This window comes from Chrysemys picta, chromosome 3, assembly GCF_011386835.1.
Source record: "Chrysemys picta bellii isolate R12L10 chromosome 3, ASM1138683v2, whole genome shotgun sequence".
NCBI lineage: Eukaryota > Metazoa > Chordata > Testudines > Emydidae > Chrysemys > Chrysemys picta.
In genome coordinates, this window is record NC_088793.1 from 197,378,852 (window position 1) to 197,402,012 (window position 23,161).

At 41.9% G+C, this 23,161-nt stretch overlaps 1 protein-coding gene across 17 annotated transcripts in view; it reads left to right on the plus strand.

The window, feature by feature from the left end:
• Window positions 1–23,161, plus strand: part of TASP1 (taspase 1) — a 154,556-nt gene that overhangs the window by 32,875 nt on the left and 98,520 nt on the right. For all 17 annotated transcript variants that reach the window (XM_065590819.1, XM_065590823.1, XM_065590825.1 and 14 more), the window contains 2 exons: window positions 13,484–13,590; window positions 22,844–22,963. In XM_065590819.1, coding sequence (XP_065446891.1) covers window positions 13,484–13,590; window positions 22,844–22,963 — 227 coding nt within the window. The remainder of the gene's footprint in view (window positions 1–13,483; window positions 13,591–22,843; window positions 22,964–23,161) is intronic.

The window sequence follows — 23,161 nt, forward strand, 5'->3', positions numbered from 1 at the left end:
TTGGCTTGATTAGACAGAATATTTTTACACTCCTTGTTTCCTTTTTCTAAAGTCAATGGGGTTTAAGAGTATTATATACAGCAGCTGCCACATAGTCATAGGAGATAGTCAAGGAGGCTTCTTACACTAACTCTATGCCTACCTAAAATTTCCTTTGTTGCTAGCACCATTGGAAGAAGCAACAGTGAGTGTTCAAGTGTTGACTGCCAAATGGCATTAAGCGCTGTCATAAAATGGCTTAGAGCAGATCTAGATGCCACTGGTTAAAAATGCTCATGGCCACTGTGACCTTGTCTTAGCTTATCAAAACTTCAGGACAATAAGCTTAGCAGAGGCAAAGCTTAAATAACATCAGGGATTCCATATCACCTCAGCACAGTCTCAATATGCGTGTGTATATATAGTAAGGAAAACTTCAGTATAAATGGTTAAAGTCTGGCAAAGTTATACACAACTGAAAACAAGCTCTTATGAAGTGTCTGCAACCTTAATAGGTGGTGCTACCAGCCCCACCTATAAAATTGCACATACCATACATACAAGCTGAAAATGAATGAATTTTGGAGCCAAAGGCAGATTGGGAGATAGTTTAATGTATCCGATCTGGTTGAGTTCCTGTGTTGGACGGAACTCACTAGACTGCTGCGATGGGAATCCACCTTACTGAGCCCTGTGTGACTTTTAGCCTCCAGAGTCTTAAGAGTCCAGGCACCAACCCCTGGCTTGTACCCTGAGTGTGTGCCTAGAGGTCCATCTCCTCTCCCTAACACCCCTTTCTGAGGGATGAGACCCTGAGGTCCAACTGCCTCATCCCTGGGACCAATGCTGACCCCTCAGGGTCCCCTGTAGGTTAAACATACCTTCTCCCAGAACTGCAGCTGTGTAGGCATTCTGGGTTTACAACTCACTTCTTCAGGATAGTGAAAGCCAACAGAGACAGACAGACTTGGCATGGGATTCCAAAATACCATTGCTCTTTGCTTAATAGCACAAGAAATAGATCTACACAAAATAATAAACTCACCTGTATACTATTTCCCTGTGTCAGGTTCTTTGATACTCTGGTGAGCTCTCAGGCCTTGAGCAGAGCTGTCTGGGATCCTTTCCCTGCCACTTCTGACTTCCCTTCAGAAACATGGAGCCTCTCTAGGTTAGGTAGGTTTCTCTGACCTTGGCTGGTCTCCAGTTAAACGGGACACCCTGCTGCAAAAGCCTGCCCATCTCTTATCCTTTCCTACCCAAAGCTTCCTGTTCCTGTTTGTGAATTTCTCAAGTTTGTATGTCCCCCCCCACCAACACCTTGTTCCTTTGTTCTGCTGCTTATGTTTCTCCACTCTTGACTTCACCAGCCCTTTGCAGACAAGGTAGAGGAAATATCTTTTTCCAGCTCCAGCCAGCCTCCTTGGGTGAGCATACAGTCCATTGTCCCTCATCTGGTAGTTACATGCTTCACCCATGTCAGCAAGTGGTGGATACAACATCCACAGTCAGGTATTCTCTGATATAGTAATCTTTTAATAACTTCATAGTATCAACCAGAGTTCATAAGCTGTACAGACATGTTACCCAAATTACCACAGGGAGGTAGATTTAAATATTCTATGGTTCCCACAAATTGTGGAGCTGATTATTCTGGGGAATCAATTTCTGAAGTAAAAACTGAAGATCAGGGCTGATAACATGCCCCTTGTGTGTCTAGATGGATGACCCACGGTCTGGAGAGAGACTTCTGTTTCAGTGAAGTGGGTCGATGGAATGCAAATTTGTATAAAACCTTAATTTGGGATTACAACATTTGGATTAACCCACTATCACTGATGATGTTACAGTGCACTTTAAGGTAGCCTAGCACTGCCTTTTGCCCTTCTAGAACACAGAGGGTGCCTCAATGTAAACTAAAACCCAGGAAATAGAGTTAAGGTATTTTTCCTTCCTCTTCCCCTGCCTGCCCCCCAACCTTAACTCTGACCCTGTGGAAATGGCAACAGGCATTGTGAATAAAGAAATTGTGTCCTCAGCATACTTTCGCTTCATTCCTAATTGGACAGTTGTACTATCCGTAATATGCTGTGTCCACTTAATGTCTACACAAGTGGAGTACAAGAATACTTCATCTCATCCTAATAATCCCTTCCATATTCTGGGTGCCCACGCAAATCTCCAAATGTGCACTGGCATTCTCTTACTGCCATGCACTTTCCCTGTCTTCTGCTCCACTGCTCCTCTAGTGAATACTAGCAGTGTGGGGCACAGCAGACATTGTTCCACAAAGGTAACTGAAGGTTCTCTCTTAAAAGGTTTTCTTAAGGTGAAGATGAAAGGGTTATTAACTCAAAATCTCTAGGAAGTGTGTGCGTGTGTGTCGGTTAGGAAGAATGATTAAGTTTAGGTCAGGCTTAGCTAGCTCATGTTTTTGACAATCTGAGTATACATGTGGATTTTAGGACATTTTGGGGAAAAATGGTCCTTAAACAGAAGACTCTGGCTAAACCTTAACTATGGAAGTTCTATTACTTCTCATCATGTGGCAGGTAAATGAGCTCATTTCACTGCCTGTGATCTGCTGGCAGAACTCTAGCCTGTTAGTCGAGTAAAGCCTACCTGGAAGGGATCACAGTGATGCAAGCTTACTTGCAATTCTCTGAGATGCCAGAGCAGCAAAGTGCAGCCCAAACAATGTATAAGCTTAGCACAGGGCAAAGTAGGGCAAGGGCACCCAGGAGATGCCCTCCCTCCTCCCCCCAATGTGTTGACTGAGTGCGTCTGATGAGCTCCACAGTAAAACAAAACTGTCCTCCCTGATAGAAGCCCAGGACAGATGATGGTTATACCATTGCCTTCCTCCTCCTGTGGTGAATCACGTTCCTTGGGTGCAGCAAACTTTACATGAGCAGGGACATAAGATTGATTCACTCCTGCAAACACAATCTTGGTGGCTGTATGGCTTTATCTAGTCACATGTTGGGTTGAAATCTGTGACACTACTTACAGATGAACATTACTTTGCTTTACATGCTGTTGTCTTTGTCAAAGTGGAGCAATATGAAGGAAAATTAGATCTAATACAGTCACTCAGCTTAGCCCAAGCATAGCTGGGGTTATATATCAGAGTTAAATTTCATTTTAACATACCTATTTTTAATTACTTGCATCTGTTTCTGTTTTCAGTTACGCAGTAGTTATTTAGCAGCTGCTCAGCAGATTGCTGTGCTAAGCCACGTTAATTCCTGTAGTTTGCTGGTATATTATTTTTGTAATCCCCCCGCCACCCCTTTCAACTGCAGTATTCTCTTTTCAAACTGCGTTAAAAGGGAAAGTGTACAAAACCTTCCTCTCTGATACTGTTTCAGTCCACTCCATGAACTGACTGCCGGGGGTGCTGTATGACTGGTTAGAGCCTGATCTGATCCCCAGAGATAGAAAACATGTCCTTACTACTCCTAATATCTTGGATTCATAGTTTATTTTAAACTTGGATACTATGGCCTTGTCTACACTACTGAGGTAAGTCGACCTAAGCTATGCTACTTCAGCTATGTGATTAATGTAGCTGGAGTCAACGTAGCTTAGGTCGACTTACTGTGGTGTCTACACTGCGCTGCGTTGACAGGAGACACTCTCCCATCGACTTACTCGTTCTGGTGGAGTACTTGAGTCGACTGGAGAGCACGCTGCAGTCGATTTAGCAGGTCTTCACTCGACCCCCGCAGCATTGATCGCAGCAGCATCAGTCCCTGGTAAGTGTAGACCTGGCCTCTATCTTGAATCATTAACATACATGTTGCCTTAATGGTAATCTCAGTATAGAAACACCATGTTACCTACTCCAACAGAAACATCACACAATACTTATGAAGATCTATATTTATAATTGTATATATCAGTTACTGAAGAAAAATATCAGATTGACCATTAACCCAAATTTAATGTTTGTGATTTGACAGTGATAGAAATTTCTATATTGTTGTATCTGTTAATCATATCTGAAAAAAATTAATGAAATATTCAGATGATGAACCCAGATTGGAATGATTAGAAATACTGCTCTAAAGAACAGAACAGATTTTAGTAGCAGAGGGGAATGGAAAACCTTGTGATTATATAACTTAATTTTTGTTGTGCACTAACAAAAACTAGGATTTAAGCATTTGACAGTTGTAAACTTCTCAGTTATGGTATTTGAAAATCTGTTTAATTTATTTAACTAGATGCCTATTTGAAACATCCAGTCCTAGAAATATCAGATTATTTAAGCATATATATAAATAGTACTTCTGTCAAGTGAGGAAAAGGTAGATTTGGCTAAATCTTGCTTTTTGAAAATATTCAAATTTTCTTGAACTTTGTAACTTTTCTATGAAGTCCTCATTATATAGGACAGCTCTAATGTTGTGAGACTGTGGTCTTAAGACTTGTCCTCTGAAATCTGGAATGCTAGATTAGTTTCCAAAATAGTTAGTACACACTCAAAGTATGCAACATTCTGTATTCAAGTATGTCTTTTTCATATGTGAACCACAGAATTACACCCAAAAATAAGAAATGTATCCAAATAACTTGCTCAGTAAATATTCACCATGAAATATAATTCCATAAAGTAACACCCCAAACTTTATTATGTGACTTGTAATTAATATCACAAATTTGGTCTGAAGAGCTTAACTTCTGATGATGCCTCAGCTTGGACTATACAGATATCACCGCAGTCATGAAGCCTATTAAAGACCAAACTACTGTTTTACATTATATATGCTATTTTGTAAAGCTTTTATTCCAAAAACTCTGAAATAGTTATCAAAAACCTTTGCAAAATCACATAGCTTAGCTGAAAAGCAAAACAAATCTGTAGAGTCTTAGGCAAACTGTATTAAGATGCATTTATGGTTGAGAACGTATCAGTAGTTTTGGGTAAAGGTATTACAGGGATGTTGCAGTTTTCCCCAAAACAACTGTTCAGGAAATTCCGAGGTCAGATTAAATTGAAATAAAATCTAAACATGTTGATGTATGGAAATGCACTTAGGGTACCCAAGAACTTTACCTCTGCCCTCAGCCATGTAACATGATTATAAGGCACTTTAGTGCTTGTGGTCCTAGAATAGAAAAATATGTCTCTTAGAGATAGATGAGTTTCCTCCCGCCCATTGGTGTAATTACGAGACAGATTTAGGGTGATTTGTGTGCCCTAAATGTCCATTTCCATAACTTAACATGTTTTAAGTTTTAACTCTGCATTCCTTTGTATATATTACACATTTGCTGTAATTTTTTGCCCTAAGTTGTTAAAGTATTTCAAACTTCAACATTTTTTGTTTAGGAATTTCTTTACTGTATGAAACTGTTAATGGAAGCCAAATACACTTAATAATCATTAATATCAAATCATTAAAATGTAGTATCAACCTTAAGTCATGTCTAGGGTCAGATTCATGGTATTCTTCTTTGAGTGCTTGCTCATGGCCATTCCACATTAGGTGTGTGTGTTCACCACATGCACCAGTGCCAGAAGTTTTTCCCTCAGCAGTATCTGTAGGGGACGTGCTCTGGCACCCTCTGGAGTGGCGCCTGCATGGCGCAGTATAAGGAGTGCCACCAGCTCCCCCCACCCTCAGTTCCTTCTTGCCGCCAGTGACGGTGCTGGAACATCTGCTGCTTCGACTAGCGTTGTTTCATTTTCTATTCTTGTGAACTTTGAAAACCTGTAATATAGTTGTATATAGTTAGTAGTTTCTTAGTTACCCTTAGTAGTAGTTCTCAACTTTTTGTTAGTCCCAAATGGGACTCAGCCGGGGCATGGGGCATGCCCCGGTCCCCGGGCTTTAAGCCCTGCAATCGCTGTGAATGGCCTATGCCCATCAGCGATCCACATGCCAGCTACCTAAGGTGCTTAAGCGAAGGGCACACAAATGACAGGTGCTGTATCTGTAAGTTCTTTAAACCTAGGACGAAGAAGGAGCATGATATCCATCTGAAAGCGTTCCTAATGGAGTCGGCACTCACTCCGGCACCGGAGCAGCGGTCCGACTCCGCACCGAGCACTGCGGCCTCCGTGCGCAGTGCTCCGCTGGCGCCGTCCACGAGCCGGCATCAGTCCCCTTCCGCGGCTCCGGGGAAGAAGCCAAAAAAGACTGGGAGGGGAAGATCTCCTACCCTTCGTAAGGGACAGGAGTGGGCTCGGGGTTAGCCATGACCCGTGCTGTGCAGCTCAACCGCCCTTCGGGAAGTTGGGCCCCAGTTCAAGTCGAGTGGTGCAGCCCATCTCTTGCTCTGCCTGTGACCCCGGATAGCGGTGCAGGCCCTAGCCAGATTCAGGTGCCGTTGATGCCCGAAGCTCTTCAAATGGCTCAAGAAATCCTGACACTCCCTGTGCTGCCCACACCGGCTCCCGCGGTACCCCGATCTCGGGGAAAACCCGCATTGGGACCTATGCGTGTGTCCCTGCCTCAGCAGTCCTGATCCCCATCGAGAGGGATGTCCCGCCAATGTTTGCCTGCCCGAAGCTGTCACGCCTCAGGACTGGAGAGGCAGGCTCAGCGGAGCCCACTTTGGTCCCCGCACTGGGGGCACCGATCGAAGGACTCAAGGTGTACCGTGCCTGTAGATTGGCGCAAACCTTCTGAGGCACGTGCCACCCAGCAAGAACGCAATGATGCATGTCTGTAGAGCCGCAGCGTGATCCTCTATTCACATGTTTACTACTCATTATGCCATCATTCAGCAGGCCAGAGATGACACTGGGTTCGGCAGAGCTGTGTTGCAAACTACACATCCGTGAACTTCTACCCACCTACAGGGGTACTGCTTTGGAGTTGCCTAATGTGGAATGGACTCGAAAAAGAAAAGACAGTTACTTTTTCCATAACTGGTGTTCTTTGAGATGTGTTGCTCATGTCCATTCCTCAACCTGCCCTCCTTCCCCACTGTTGGAGTTTCCAGCAATAGGGAACTGAGGGTGGGAGGAGCCAGCGGTATCCCTTATATTTGTGCCATGCAGGTGCCACTCCAGAGGGCACCCGAGCCGGTCTCCTACAGATACTGTGGAGGGAAAAACTTCCGGCACTGGTGCATGTGGCGAGCACACACACCTAATGTTGAATGGACACGAGCAACACATTTTGAAGAACAGTTACAGAAAAGGTAACTGTCTATTATCTGGCTTTTTGTAATAGATTAGGCCTCTCTTATAGTGTCCTCCTCTTGTTGGACCAAGCTTTATTCTCCCGGGCCAGTTCACTGGGGTAACCTTTTTCTGTGCTTCTTAGTTTCCTGGGATTCCTTCCTTTAGTTGGGGTGGTTTCTTTAATTGAGCCTTTTTAACCAACACAGTCCCACCCTTGCACGCTTTCTTCAAAAATCTGCAAACATAGCAATCCCTTCCCCAAATCTGACTCCTGCATCCGTTAATTCCCATAGCAAGGTTTCCTGGCTCTGACATCGGAGCCTCGGACCTCCAGGGCTCCCCTACAGTTTCCCCTCTTGTTTGTTTGGGTTTCTGGAGCAGTTTTTCACTGGAACTTCAAGGGCAGTCCACTAGGAGCACTGCCCAGGCTCTTTCACTTCCTGCAGGATCTTGCTGCCCTCTTTTATAAAGGGCAGCTAATTAAGGTCTGCATCTTTCCTCGGGTGCAGGGGGTGGGATAATCCAACAGCCAGGCCAGCTCCAAGCCCCTGACCCCAGAGGAATGTTATCCCTTACTCCTTCACACTACTAGGTGTGGCTCTGGAGGAGCACAAAGCAGCTGGAGCATTAGCCAGTTTACAATTGCTTTGCATTGCCAGAACCCCACAAATCGGATGGCGTGTGTTCCCCAGCTTCCCCCACTCCTTGATATTCTTCCTTCCCCTGTATACAAAACCATCCCAGTTTCACCCTCCCTGTCTGTTAGATCTGATACAACAGGTAGCTCCTGAAAAAATATATTTAAGGATAGGTTTTTTGCTGTTTTTATTAGTGAGTGCATCTTTCAACACAGGTTGAAGGAAAAACTGTACGTCAAACTCATGAAGAGTTGCCATTTTGAAAATGGCTATTATAGCCCATTGTTGTCTGTGGTGATTTGGGGAAGATTTCCTTCTGCTGCTGAGGAACATTGAGGAGGAAGTAAATGGTGGCAGTCTTTGCAAGGGCAGCTTGTGGTCTGAGTCCCATTTAAAAACAATAGGTGGTGGCAGCCATTTTGAAAGAAGGCAGTCCTTAGCAGAATTCCTGCTGAAGGAGAAACTTTCAGTAGTGAAGAATCGCCGAGAGAAAACTATCAATCCTAAAAATCAAGTGTAGCATAAGCGCAAGATTTCAGTGAGTTTCAACTATAAGGGAAGTCTTGTTATATCTCTGCTATCTTAAATAACTGTTCGCTATTCAGAATCTCTCCCCATGTAGGTACTTATAGACCATGTTCAAGTTGTCTCAGCATCCTGTTAAGGTGAATAGATTGAGCTTAAGTTTTGCTGTAAGGCAGGTTTCCCAGACTTAATGATTCTGAACCCTGTCCAACTATTCAGCATCCTTTCTGAAGTGTGAGCACAGACTTGCACCCAAATCCAGTAAGTCCCATGATTTCAGTGTGAGAGACATATCACCTTTCTACATCTACACTCTATTCCCCTGTGCAACAGGATGCTTGGAGGGGTTAGTGTAGTTAGCAGTTAGTGTACCTGACTTCCAGCCCCTTGTCTCTCTGACAGGGCAGTAGAAGTGCGTGGTTTCTGACTCTAAGGGTATGTCTTCACTACCGGCTGGATCGGTGGGCAACGATCGATCCAGCGGGGATCAATTTATCACGTCTAGTCTAGATGCGATAAATCGATCCCCGAGCGCTCTCCCGTCGACTCCTGTACTCCAGCTCAGCAAGAGGCACAGGCAACAGTCAACTCACCATGGTGAAGACACCGCGGTAAGTAGATCGAAGTACGTCGACTTCAGCTACGTTATTCACGTAGCTGAAGTTGCGTAACTTAGATTGATTCCCCCACCCCCATCCCCCAGTGTAGACCAGGGCTAAGCCGTGAGTGATTTGGCCTCCACCTACATCTGGGTCTTTGCTCTTAATGGGGGGTATAGCAGGGGGACCGGGGCCCTCCCTCTCCACTGGGTCCCAGCCCTGGGCTCTGTGGGAAGCAACACCAGCAGGGTCCTCCCTGCAGAGAGTCTACATCCGCAGTTCTAGGCTACTTCCTATCTATTTGGGGCAGTCAATAACTTAACAAAGGAGTCCAAGTGAGCAGGGCCCTGCAGGACCTGCTGGTTCTCAAAGAGGGTAGCGGTTGGAGAAGGCCTTGCCTGTGGGCCTTACCCACTCTGTAGTCCCCTCTCAGGCTCAGCCTTCCATCTAGCTTCCCAGAGAAGGAGTCATCTCTCCAGCAGCCTGTCCTCCTGGGCTTCTGAGCTTCTTTTACCCACTTCTCCAGCCAGAGCATGCTTAGCAGACCCAAAAGGGCAGGGCTACCTGGGCCTAGTATTGCCTTTTGACCCCTTTGGGCCCAGTGTGGGGTTTGTATACCCCATCACACCCTGTTGGTACATCCAAGGATCATGTTAACCCTCTGAGTCATTGCATTGTCCTGGGAGTCTGTGTTCAGTAGGTCATCTGTCAAGTCCTCTTGAGTCACTACTTTCTGGGATACAGTTAACCATCCTGTAAATGTGACCTGCCTTTTTCCTGGATGTAGGACCTTGAATTTGACTGCACTAAAAAATACATGTTCAAATAACACTAGTTTTCCAAGCAATACAGATCTCTGTTGAACTGATCTATCGTTACTATATTACCAGTTGTTATCTGTGACTTTCTAGCAGTTTTATTTCCTTCAAAAATCATAGATTCAAATATTATTGGGCCAAGAATCAATTTTTTTTGACCTCCACTAGAAAAATGACCTTTGGCTTTGGATGAAAAGTGACTCGCAGTTACTCTTGAGATCAGTTTTTAATCCATGGAATGTGTTTTTTATATATATATATATATATATATATATATATATATATATATTTTTAAATCAGTGATACCAACCAATCTTGTAATCTCATCATGATTATATAAATTTTAACTGCAATGGGGGCTAAAACTGTGCAAATACTTTTTACCGGTTTTCTGGAGTTGAATGACATATTGGTATCCCAAATTCATGCTTATGTGCTGCTTATTACCTATAGGCACGTACAATTTCTCAGGTGATGATGGCCTTTGTCCTATGCGCTGCATTTGGTAATCCAGTGGTGTCCTCTTGAAAGGCCATGTTAAAGGAAAAGACTTTTTGAAAATACTATTACGACATATATATTGAATCAAAACTTATGTATAAAATTGTCTTTTAAAAGCAAATCTCTAGGACAGTACGCTTGTTGAAAGCACAAACCTTTAGATAAGTTAAAAATGAAAGTACACTTTAAAGTCAAAACTAATTAACTCTTATGGTGGTGAAAGGTGCTAGAGACTCGTCTTCTATTGACAGCATGTGAATTTTACTTCTTGAACCTTGGAGAGCTTCATATGTTGAGGGCGCGGTTGAAGTGGCGAAGTTGCCATCCCGGGTGCAAAAGTGATGGGAGACATTCTACAGTCCGCTTACTGCATATTTGGTCTTGGTACTCTCCCAGTATAAACTAGCTTACAGGACAGTATCAGTAGCAAGTTATGAGTTGGCCTATAGATTCCATAATCATGTACAGGCATTTGGGCCAGTGGATATACAAGTAGTACAGATAGGCTGTGGCCACTACTTACTCCATAGGCTGGAAAAGCAGCTGTAGGAGAGGGGAGCCTCAGGGCAGGTAGGATGGGCTGGCGGAATAAGCTTCCACACAAATATTTGGACTTTGAACAGATAAGCCAAGAGTAGTGGAAGTGCAAGCTTCCCCACCCTGTCCTGTCAATGTGCATGAGTCTTATTCTAGAAGGATCACTTCCAGGGTGAATAGTTCAGTCTCTAAACCTGTTCAGCCCTTTGCCAGTGCCAACAATGCTACCAGTAGTTCCAACTAGTGTTAATTGTGGTAGAGGTCTTTGTATGCTTGTCCATTCAGGACTGAAACCACCAATTTGTTCATTTAAACTGCCACACAGCTTCCAGATGACAGTGGCTTAAGGTCACTGGTAACCTAGAACTGAAGGGCTCCAGAGCCTTATCACTGTCCTTGAGCCATTTAGGTTCCAAGAAATGCACTGGGGCACATCAATAGGACTCCTCACTTCCTTGAAGTTAAACACGTTCTTAAGTGTCTTGCCGGATTGAGGCCCAAGTCAACCTGAAAGTTTGCCTGTTAAAAATTGAACTTAAATTCACATTTTGTAAATGGATAGTACTTTTTAGGACAATTTCTCAATCCAAACCAAGTTGTAGCTGGAGTAATCTTTCCAATGAAGTGTTCTCTTTTCACTCTTTTGCTCAATTTACATGCTAAAGAGCTCTTTGTTTTGAATCATATTCAGGCATATTTAATGAATTCCTGCTTCACTATGCTCTGAATGATAGGATGGGTTCCTTTCTTGGCTGTTGAAGGTTGTCCTGGTCCTGAATCTATAAGAAACCTTCATAATTTTTAATGGATTTGTGAAGATTAGCTTTCTCAATTACTTAAGAGAGGAAAGGAGACTGATAGTTTAGGCCCCAAATTTTTCATACCTTAAAATTGTTTTATGCTAAAGAGGAAAATACACTGGATGTCTTTCAGTCTTCCCTATTAAATTGCCAAAGATGTAACCATAGTTTCCATGAAACTTTGTGGGAATTGCAAAGGTAAGTTGTGTTCTGCTGGCTAGGCAGTAGAGCAGGTTGGAAACTCCTGAGGAAACCTTCCTGGTCCCTGCCAGGTCACCACGGAACCATAGGTCCGTGGCTCAGGTACACCCCAGCTGTGCAGTGTGCTTTGGGGCAGGAGAGCCCAGGTTTCTAGGGTCCCTACAGTAGAATGGGAAGCCTGGGGCCTTTGGATTGAGCTGGGTCTCAGAGTCTTCAGGTGCCTTGCTGTGAGCCTGGAGCCAGGGCTCACAGTGGTTCTAGGCTCGCTGTCACTGAATCCAGGAGCTTGGAAATCTCAGCTTGAGCTGTGACTCTGAAAATCCTGAGAGCCTTGATTTGAGCTAGGGTGCAGAGCCAGGGTTTCCAGACTCTGGGCCAGTTGACTCCCCAGGTGGTGTGAGTCAGGTAATCAGAGAGCCAGATGGTCCAGAAGTTTGAAAGCCCTGGGGTGCCCAGCTCTGGGGAAGTCTGCATAACAAGGATCCCTGGCAGCTGCTGAAATTTGTCAGTTTCACTGTTGTCCACCATTGAATAGCAGTGGTGAAACTGATATCATGTCAGTTTCACAAAAGAGGTGCCAGGAATTGGGGATCATATTTTGTTTTGGAAACACCATGTTTTGGTGCTTTTGAAACAATCTTTTTTCAGAATTCCTGGTTCATGAGAAACTTTCCGACATTTGGTTTCAGCCTGAACCTGGCCAAAACCAAATTTTGAAATGTTGAAATATTCCATGAACTGGAAACTTTGAATTTTGGCCGGTTTTACTAGGCAGTATCAGTTAACTAATAGATTGCTCCTGGAGCAGTGCTGGCTTTGTAAATGATAATGGTACAGGAAGAAAGCTATTTTCAGCTATATTTGAAATGTAATTAAACCTTCTTTTATGATGTAGGGATTTCTTGCATTTAACTTTCACTGGCTTTGGGATATACCTGTATACGTCTCTGCTTATTGAAGGGACTACCCTCTGCAATGTTTCTTCTTTCCTTCTTAGAAGTAGAGAGGGGAATTAAGACAAGCTAAGGGTAACCTTAAATCAAAACTAATTTGAACTACAAAAGTGTTCCTGTCAATATGCTTTTTGTAAAACAAAGCCCTCAAACTGAGAATACACCATCATTTTTATTAAGCATCACATTTTTAGTTGTCATTTAGAAAACATTTCCTTTTAAATGTAGTTATTAAATGTGGAAAAACACATGTATGCATCCTCAAGATGTATTGATCTTTAGCCTGTGCTGGATTATGATGCATAAAAATATTGCCTGTGTATTATGTGGATTTAAATATGTGGGTGAGCATACAGCTATGTAATTAACTTCGTTAAGAGGCTATATAAACTTATGGATATCATCAAAACAAGCTCACATGGCATCTATTTACATCTTAGCAGTCCAAAACAATCATTCTAACAAGCCACTTATTGCTTTCTCTTTTGTCTAGTGTTGCTACATGACTGCCAAACAGGGAGATATTTAGGGCATCATAACTTCCAGATGTGTTCAGTGACTTGTCTGTATTAGATATTTTACTCAAGGTTATATTTGAACAGTATCTCCTTTTGATTTAGTAAAAGATGTAAAATCTGTAGTACTGAAACTTCACACAATCTATATCTTAACTTCGGATATTGCTGCTAATCATGTGGGGTGGAAGAGACTTCTGAAGTGAAATACCTTACTAGTCTACTATTTGTTTGAATAACCCTTCATTAGTTAAATGCTTTTAAAATATTTTATAGGGTTTAGTTTAGCAGCTTTTAAGAGGAACAAAAGGAAGCTGGAGTTGGCAGAAAAGGTGGAAACAGATCTTATTCAGCTAAAGAAAAGAAGACAATCAAGTGAAAAGGTCAGTAGATGTTTTGTCACCCTTACCACAAAGATAATTTATAACGCGAAAATTTCATATCTAAATTTTTCATTTTGTAGATGGTCACCTGATATAGCATCACAAACCACTCATCTTTGGCCATCTTATGCATGTTAGTATCAGTATAATATCAGATCATCTAAATTATCTTCTGTGGTGATAGACCTTCCTGCTATTTACAGTTTCAAAAGAGCTGTGAAAAAGATGCCTTTTGTCTTGTTTGTGATGTCAATATATCTATACTATTACGTTTTAAAGTGGAAATATGACAAGTGTAAATATGAGCAGATAAATATCTAATAAAACATTTTCTCTAGCTTGGGATCTATCACTGTTTCCCATTTTTTAATGTTTCCTGAGAACACTGCTTTGTGGACCTGGAAGCGGTGAAATTTGAAATATCAGGTAGGTAAATGTGCATCAGTTCATGCATCTAGCATTGACCCTGGCCCACGTTACTTATGCTCCTTTACTACAAAACTGCCACAATTCTCTCCTTCTTTTCTTCCCCTCCTTGCTAGTGTGAGTTTTGAGCCTTTGTTCTCACTTCAGCATATATAGGTTTACAGTATAAGTATTAATATATAGTTGGCTAAAGAAGGATACTTAGTAAGTACAATACTAAATAAAAGAAAAATTAGTGGTGGACTGTATAATTCACACCTGTAGGGTTGGTCTATTGAAGACTTTACAAGTGGTGCAGCAAGGCAACCGCTATAACCGATGCCAAACATATCCCTTCGGTGAAATATGACAACTGTGAAAGTGAAGGCTAGTCTGTTATTTTTTTAAACATTAACCTGCATTTTGTTTGAGATCGATGCCTTTCTTGGACAGCCAAATCTCCAGACTCTGGTGGCCTGATTCTCCACTGCCTTGTAGTCACTTACCCTCATTTAAAGTGCACGTAAATGCTATGGAACTAGAATGACAAGGTGGGTGAGGTAATATCTTTTATTGGGCCAACATTACCTCACCCATCTTGTCTCTTTAATACCCTGGGACCAATACGGCTACAATAATACTGCATACGAAAGTGTAATAATATTTTACCCTTGCGCTATACAGGTGTAAATGTCTGCACAAGGTGGTGAAAAATCAGGCCTATTTCTTCTACATTCTCAAATCATATCTTCCTTATGTAAAAGTACTAATTCTCAGTCTTCGAAAAGCAGAGGCTCAGTAGAGGAGATAAGAATTAGAGGGGAAAAATGGGTTATTTACTGGTATCTGAACTTCGCTGGTTGCTTACAGGTTTGTGCACACTTCCCTATAACTGAGGGAGGAGGGGTCTCTGACATTCATGTAATGTGGGGCAAGTCATGTGCTGGTGCATGAGCTTACCAACCTGCAATTTGAAATTTCAAGGGTCATGTGGCAGCAGTTATGGGGAGCACCCACAGACCAGGGATAGTAGGTAGAGGAGATGACCATATATGAGAACTCTGCTTACTGGTAAGTAACTTGATTCATCCCACCACTTTCTCTAAATTTCAGTGAATTCGGTCCTTGTGAAAGAAACCAGACTGACAACGCTGTGGGCTGAAATAATGTGTCTACGTAATATGTAGAATGCAGGCAGTTGCAGGCCAGTGAGAGAGCTTTCAATATGCATCAAACTTGATCTGAAGGGAACAGCTTTAGGGCGAAGAGGGATTTGTTGGTCCCTGGCCTCCCTCGGATGGGACGACGGATTAAATAATTGGATGTAGCAATTCTGTAGCACACTCAACAAAAATTACACTGAAACCAGACTTGGATAACTCATTTTGGGCCTGGTTCTGAGCCCACTAATGCCAGTCAAGACTCTCTTGGACTACAATGGGAATTGGATCAGTCCTCTGTGGATAGCTTGACTAGTCAGAGGGTCTTGTGAAAGCCAATTGAATTTCCGCTTCCTTAAGACACAACATTTTTTCACAGCCTTAATTTTTTTCCCAAAGGACTAGTTCACATGTAAATGTCTTGTTTAGATAGTGTTTACTCATTTAACGTTTCATTTTGGACATCCATTCTCTTTGTTGGGTGGATTTTTCAGAAGTCATGAAATGGATCAGAACTTGCATATGCAATAAAGTGAATATTTAAAAATCTAAGGATTGGAGCCTTTACGTGGCACTTGCACGTTCCATGATAAAACCTTAATGAGCTTGATTTTTCTTTTTTCCCCCTAACAGAGTTTCCCTGGGGTGTCTTTCATTTGTTTGACAAATCTGTTCCATGCAAGTGAATGTTTTAACCCAACGTTTTTAATTACAGCCAGAGTGATTGTCCTAATTTCACTGCAGCCTCTTCAGAAAATAGAAGTCTCCTGACTCAGCTTTATGCGGTTACAGTTGAGAGGCATATACACTTACATTTCATTGGTGTTAGCCAGTGAGGTACATGTAATTTCAAAAGACCAGATCTTCAGCTGGTGTAAATCAGCATAACTCATTGATTTCACCATGACTACATCAATTGAACATTTGGCCAGTGTATTTGTATGTCGGAAAACTAGCATGTTCATTTGTCTGAATTAGTTTGGAAACGCCACTCTTTGGCTTAATAAAATCGAGTCAGTGGAACACATACTGCAGGAATCATTATCAATTAAAGCTTTTGGATAATCTGATACGAGGATATCAGATCCTTGTTTGAGTGTGGACTAGCACCTGCCACTGCCATTGTAATTAAGGTGGTGCAAGGGGACTTTTAAAGCTTACAGCAGCGTTTCATGCTAAGTTAAAGCGTGTCATGAAGGTTCCGTTACCAAAGGCAGAATATTTTACTAGATAAAATATAATCCAAAACTTTGTTCGCTACTTCTTCTGGTGTCAAAAACATAGAATTCTCAAAATTTCATGCACTTATGCACTTTTATAGTAAACTTCTTCTGAGAAGTGCAGAATTTCCCCTATCCATCTTGGAGGGGTTTTGCCCCATTCTCCGCGTGTATTGGGGGTGGGTTCTCACCTTTCCCTCCAGTGCTTCCTCTTCATTCTTTCACAAAGCTAAAGATGGACAATGTAGGCGAAATGGCTGTGCCATTCTCTCAGTACCTGTCGTTCTGGTTCATGGAAGGAATGGATGTGAAAGCAGAGTGTACCCACAGAGGAAGAGGAAAAGAGGCAGCCTCTGTAGCCTACAGCTGCTAATTAGGGATGTAAAATGTTAAATGGTTAACTGATAAGTATTACTCTTACCATTAATATATTGCAGGTAACGTTCAAAACAGATTGGTAAAATAATTTTGTGACATTGTAATACCTAATGTGCACATTTAAAACGCCTCAGCACTATCAGGGGGCGCTGGAGTTTGCAGCGCTCTCGCAGCTCGGGGCATCACTTCCCGCAGCTCCCATTGGCTGGGAACGGTGAACCGTGGCCACTGGGAGTGGCAGGCGGCCATGCCTGCGGACGGTCCGTGTAAACAAACTGGCTCACGGCCCGCCAGTAGATTACCCTGACGGGCTGCGTGCAGCGCACCACAGCTTTAAAGTATTCCTCCATAGCATTGAGTACTCCTTGTATATAAGAATTAGACAATGCCACTGACCAGAGTAGTTTTGCTGTCTAACAGCAGTATGTCAAAACATACTATGGAACTTTTTTAGTGTGCAGTAGCAGCATCCACACAGCATGCTAGTGTGCTTGCTGTACACTAACTGACTGTTTAGACGAGGCCCAAGTGAACAACAAAATATTCTTAGTGTATTTTTCACAATTTCTACAACTTAGTTAAAAGTTCTAATCTCTCTTATTCTTTAGCATTTCTTTATGCGTTTCTAATTTAAAGTTAAAAATCTGTTTAATTTCACTACATTTAGTGGATGAAGAAACTAGGAACTGACCTAAAATATATTTCCACATCTTTGAGATTGTATGTGCATGCTAAATGATTAGATGATACAGGGTTTGAGAAATTATACTCCTTTGCATGTGAGCTAATCTTAAATGTGTTCATAAGTGGAGCTGTTTCTGTTGAAGTTGACTATAACTGATTTATTCCTCAGCTGGGCATGGAGTACTGACTGATTGGCCAACTGTCACCCGGAGTGTTCTGACCGCAGGCACAAGTAATTATCAGATGTTCACTTTGTTCCCCCTGTTAACTTCTTCTTTCCAGTATAAAATGCCATTCCTTTCCTAAATATCTGTTTTAAAAAAAAACTGACTTTGAACATGGTTGAAAATGTTTATTAGTACTAGAGGATGGCAGAAGGTCCTGTTCTTCATCTGCAAATTTTTGTTGGCTGTTAAGCTTTTTTCCAGTTATATTGAAACAAGCCACTTTTCTGAAGAATTGCCATCTGCTTGATCTGAGTAACATTGGGTTTGAGTCATATGTACACAATAGTCTTTGTTCAGGCCCACTGCTTTTGAAAAACAAAAGCCCTAAATTGCATGATTTTGTTGGATTTGATTGACAGTACGATTTAGTTTTAAAGATATTTTAACTAACTTAATTGTATGTTAGTATTTTCCTTTTTTCTAATTGTGATTTAGGGAGTTTAGGAAATATATACTTGTGCCTGCAGTCAGAACACTCTGGGTGACATATTACTAATCTTCAGAAGTAGCTTTTTAGTAGCCATCACGTCAGCCCGTAGGGTCTTGGACATTGGTGCTTTGATGGCAGATCCTGCCTTTCACAGTATTCTGGATGTATTATCACTTACGATGCTGCAGTCATTCAGCCCCTACCTCTCCCCTCCCCCCCCCCAAAGAATGATAGTGCATTTGACCAGATCACAGGTAACATCTACGACATAATTTAAGAATGTGCTAGTATATGAGCTATGGAGGGCCACTACGTAGCCTTCAATACATACTTTTTAGAAACACTATACCGCATCCCATGCTGCTAGATCCAGTGTGGCACTTGGTTCAGCAGTGCTATCTTCAGATCTGGACTGGATTCCAAAGCTCCTTCCTCCCTTTGGGGATACTGCTTGGAAGTCATCCTTCTGCTTGAGATTCATAGCCATGAATTCTTTTCTGCAGTTAGATGCCTAAGCCCAGTCAGCCATTTTTCAAGAAACAGAGGAGAATGAGGAGACCCCTTACAGCCTTTAGCGCAGTGGGTAGAGTACTCATCCAGGAGGTGGGAGAGCTGGGTTCCATCCCCCTCTGCTACATGTGGAGCAGGGACTTGAACCATAGTCTCCTGCTTCCCAGGAGTGCCCTTACCATTGGGCTATGGGTGCTCCTGGGACAGATTTCTCTTAATCTCTCCTGTTGTTGAAATAGTTCTAGTGTTTTATAAGTAATCACATATTCATGGGGCTAGGAAAGTGAGAATGACTCTACAGGTCAGTGGTTAGGGCACTTGCCTGGGAGATGAGAGAGAGAAATTCAAGTCCCTGCTTCACATCAGGAAGAGGGTGTTATTGAATCAGTCTTCTACATCTCAGGTGAGTGTTGTAACCACTGGGCTAAAGGTTATAAAGGGAGAGCAATCATTTTTGTGTGGGTTTAGGTATGCTCAGAGCACACACCTACAGGATTGGGTCTTGAAGGCCAGATAGACAGGGGACTGTTTAGTTTGGGTTCCCCCCATGGCTTAGAGCTACTGGACAATGTCAAGATGTAAGGACTTGGGCAGCTGAGAGTGTTTCCAGCCACTGAAATGTAGGCATCTTGGGGACTTAGGGATTCTAAGCACGTTACAGAGTTAGATGGTAACTGAACAGGGGGGGTTGTGAATGACAGTGGTGCCTAAATGGTTAGTGGTGCCTAAATGTTGGCCTTAAAGTGATAATTTGGTGGCTAAATCCACCTTGTGAATCCCACCCTTAATGTTCTTTTTAACATAGAAACTCAGAAGTTAATGGCAGAACCAAAATTCCTGTGCAACCTTATTTTGGCCCCATTGTGCCTACATAGTGTGATAATCTTTAGTCACATGATCACTTTTATCGTGCATGACCCTGCCTGGCTCAGTGCAGAGGATGAATGATGCTCTGGTAAAGAATCAAGGTTTTGCAGTGAAAGGGGCCATTTGTAGAACCTCTGCTTCATTTACTTAAGATGTTGGGAAGGTGTGTAGTGATTGAGTCAGGGACTGCAGGAAGAGAGACTTTCCTCTCCCCCTTGTGGGTTCCAGGACCAGCTGCTCCAAGACGAAGTCATTAATAGTGACTAGAAATTTCATCTCTGCATCCTGAGGTGACATGTACCCAGACAATATGGGGATAGTTGAAATCCGCCATTATTTTGGGGTTTTCTGTTTTTGTAGCCTCTATAATCTTCCTGAGTGTTTCACAATCATCACCACCATCCTGGGCAGGTGCTCGGAAGTATATTCCTACTGTTTATACTCTTATTATTCAAGCATGAAATTTCTATCCATAGAAACTCTGATATGATCTGTCTATGATTCTGTGATGATCCTGGCTTCTGGCAGTCAGAGGTTTAGTGTCACCCTGAGCATAGGGTTACGTCCCGGACTATCTTGGCTAATAGCCATTGATGGACCTATCCTCTGTGACCTTATCTAGATCTTTTTTGAACCCAGTTATACTTTTGGCTATCACAACATCTCATGACAATGAGTTTCACAGGTTATTGTGCATTATGTGAAAAAGTATATCCTCTTGTTTGTATTAAACCTGCTGCCTATTAATTTCAGTGGGTGACTCCGGGTTTTTTGTATCATGGGAAAGGGTAAATAACACTAACCTCGTTCTTGAAATACAGCTGAACCATTTTGGCCAAAACCTTCCAGAAAAAATCAGCCTGAAGGAATCACTCAGCATGTGACTAGAAATTGTATTCATTGTAAATTGCTTTAGGTAAGTTAATTATTTGGGTTTTCACTCCGGGTGACTGTATGTTAGTGGATTACTTAAGCTTTGACATAACTGAAACATAACATAGCACTCCTTTTAACTAAAAATTCTTTTTCTCTAGCTGTATTTAGTGAAGGAGAGAAAGTCGTAAAATTTTAATGTTTTCTCATTGAGGCAAAGTATTGGAATATGGTGGAATATTCAGCTTCCTTTGGGGCCCAGGTTGCTTTGTAGTTTTGTGGTGTCGTTTTCTGGGGGGATGGTGGAGAGCGGTTTCCTGTATCTGGAGTTAATGCAAGTACAGAAGAAGTTGAAATAGTTCTTTTTGATACTTGGTTAATTGATCTGGTTAAGTAGCAATTCAATTTGGTTTCCTTCTAATTTGTAACAAAATCAAATTTCAAAACCTCAAAAGTTACTGTGACTGGAGTTGTCATCCTGTAGTCAATTTTACTATAAAACACCAAGATAGAGACCTACAGTTGCTAACACCAGGCTGTGACATTCAATAGTAGGGTACACTTACAAATATACATAGTAGGAAGATTAATAATAATTAAAAATAACGTTTTTTTTTCTTATTCCTCTTCGAGTGTCTGAAAACTTAGGTTCCTAAGAAAAGGCACTAGAAATTTGGAACCTGGTATGTGTATTATGTGAGTCATTTTACTTAGTTACTGGAGTTAATAGCCATAGTGTGTGATATTTTACATCCAGCATTTAAGTTCGTAAGCTATTTACATGCAAAAAATTGAAGTGGGAATTCTAATTTTGTATATTTGAAGAGACTTGTTTTTTCCTAATCTCTCATTTTTAAGTAGAGAAAAATGAATGAACTCTATGGAGAATCTTCCATGGAAGACCCTCCATTCTAGCTTTCACTTTCTCCTTAACTTCTAAAAAGATAAATTACCGGTACAGTGTGACTGTAGTCCTAGCTGTCAGCTCCACTGGAGGAGCATGGGTAGTGACTGCCACTGTGATGCTGCAGACTTGAGCTTTGGAAAAAAATTATAGCAGGTAGCGTTGAATTCCTCACTTGCTCTTAAGTGTTTTGTTTTTGTTACAGAAGCTGAGGGGTGATGAGTGAGTAGAAAGGAGGAAGAGTGTCAGTTGCAGTCAGAGAAGAAGGATGGTCCTGGATAAGAAGGGCCCTAGCCTGGCAATCTAGAGACCTGGGTCAATTCTCTGTTCTGCTATAGATTTCTGTGGTGGCCTGGGGCAAGTCACTTAGTCTTTGGCTCAGTTCCTCATCTGAAAAATGGAAGTGGGGAAGTACTATCTCCTGGGGTGTTGTGAGGATAAATTACATTAGATTGTGAGGTGCTCAAATACTATGGTGATGAGGGCCAGATAAGTACCTGAGATAGGTGGTGGTTCTAGGAGTAATATTGGATGTGTTTGGTGCCAATTTCAGGTGCTGGTTCAGAAATAATAATGTGGGTGGAAGAAAGAAGCTGCCTGTTACTGGGTAGGAGAAGAGGGGTGAGCTTCCCTTTTTCCCCTCAAGAGTACCAGCTGCGGGGGTGAGCTGTGTTACACCACTTTGAGGTGTTGCTGAGTTCATATCACAGTGGTATGTGAAGATTGCAAGCAAAAATATATAACTAAAGTACTATGTAACATACGCATATTCTTTGAGTGGTAAAAATTCTGGTTAATAGATTAAGCCATAACTTTTTTTCTTTGTCCCACAGCATGAGCTTTTAAATTAGTAGACTTTTGGAACTGGGAACGCTCAAGGGATTGATAATTGGGTAAAGAGCAGCTTTTTGGGGGTGTAGGAGGGGCAATCCTGCAAACAAGTACATGGGTAACTTTACTCACATGAGTAGCTTCATTGAATTCAGTGGAACTGTTCACCAGGGTGATTGTGTGCAGGATTGAGTTTTTATAACAACTTAAATGTATGCCATGGAGCTAGTGACACAGAATACCCATAAATGAGTTAATAGTAGAATTGAGCATAATTTTTTCCATGATTAAATTATTTGCTAAAAAATACAGTTCTGGTTGACCTGAAACTATTTGTGAATTGGTCAAGTTCACCAAATAGTTTTGACAATATCAAAAAATGAACACATTTGGTAGCGTTGACATGAAACTTCATTTTGGCATTACTGAAACATTTTTGGGCTGGTGTAACAAAATGCGGAGCTGGTGAGAGTGCCACCCTTCTTATAACTTTTGTTTCAGTGGCTCGAGAGTCATTCTCCATCTCTTTCCTTGATTCAGTGACTATTCATGAGTAAGTGAATTGCCACTTTGAATGAAAATTTACAACATTACAGACCAGGTACACCATGGACAGCAATAAAGAAGCTTTTTCTTGTTGGATTGCCTGTTAGTTATCAGATTTTGAGCATTGCTTTTGCATACTTTTAAAGAAATATAATTTAATTTTAGCCCTCTGTTAGTATACTATTTTTAGTAGTTGCTTCTATTTGTATGTCCTGCAGGAGAATGATTCAGGAACATTGGATACAGTTGGTGCAGTCGTTGTTGACCAAGAAGGAAATGTTGCTGCTGCTGTCTCCAGTGGAGGTTTAGCTTTGAAGCATCCTGGAAGAGTTGGTCAGGTGAGTATGTATTTTCAACTGGGAACAATTACTTAGTATTACCAGGGAATGGCTTACATATTTAATAAACAGTGCATCTGTAAACTAGGCAAGAGCCAAGTGATAGTGAATTGATGCCTTAGCGTTCAAATCTGAAGTCCTGGATTCAGTTCTTGATTACTCTGTATGGGGAAATGAGTTTTGTCTAGTCTAGAGGAT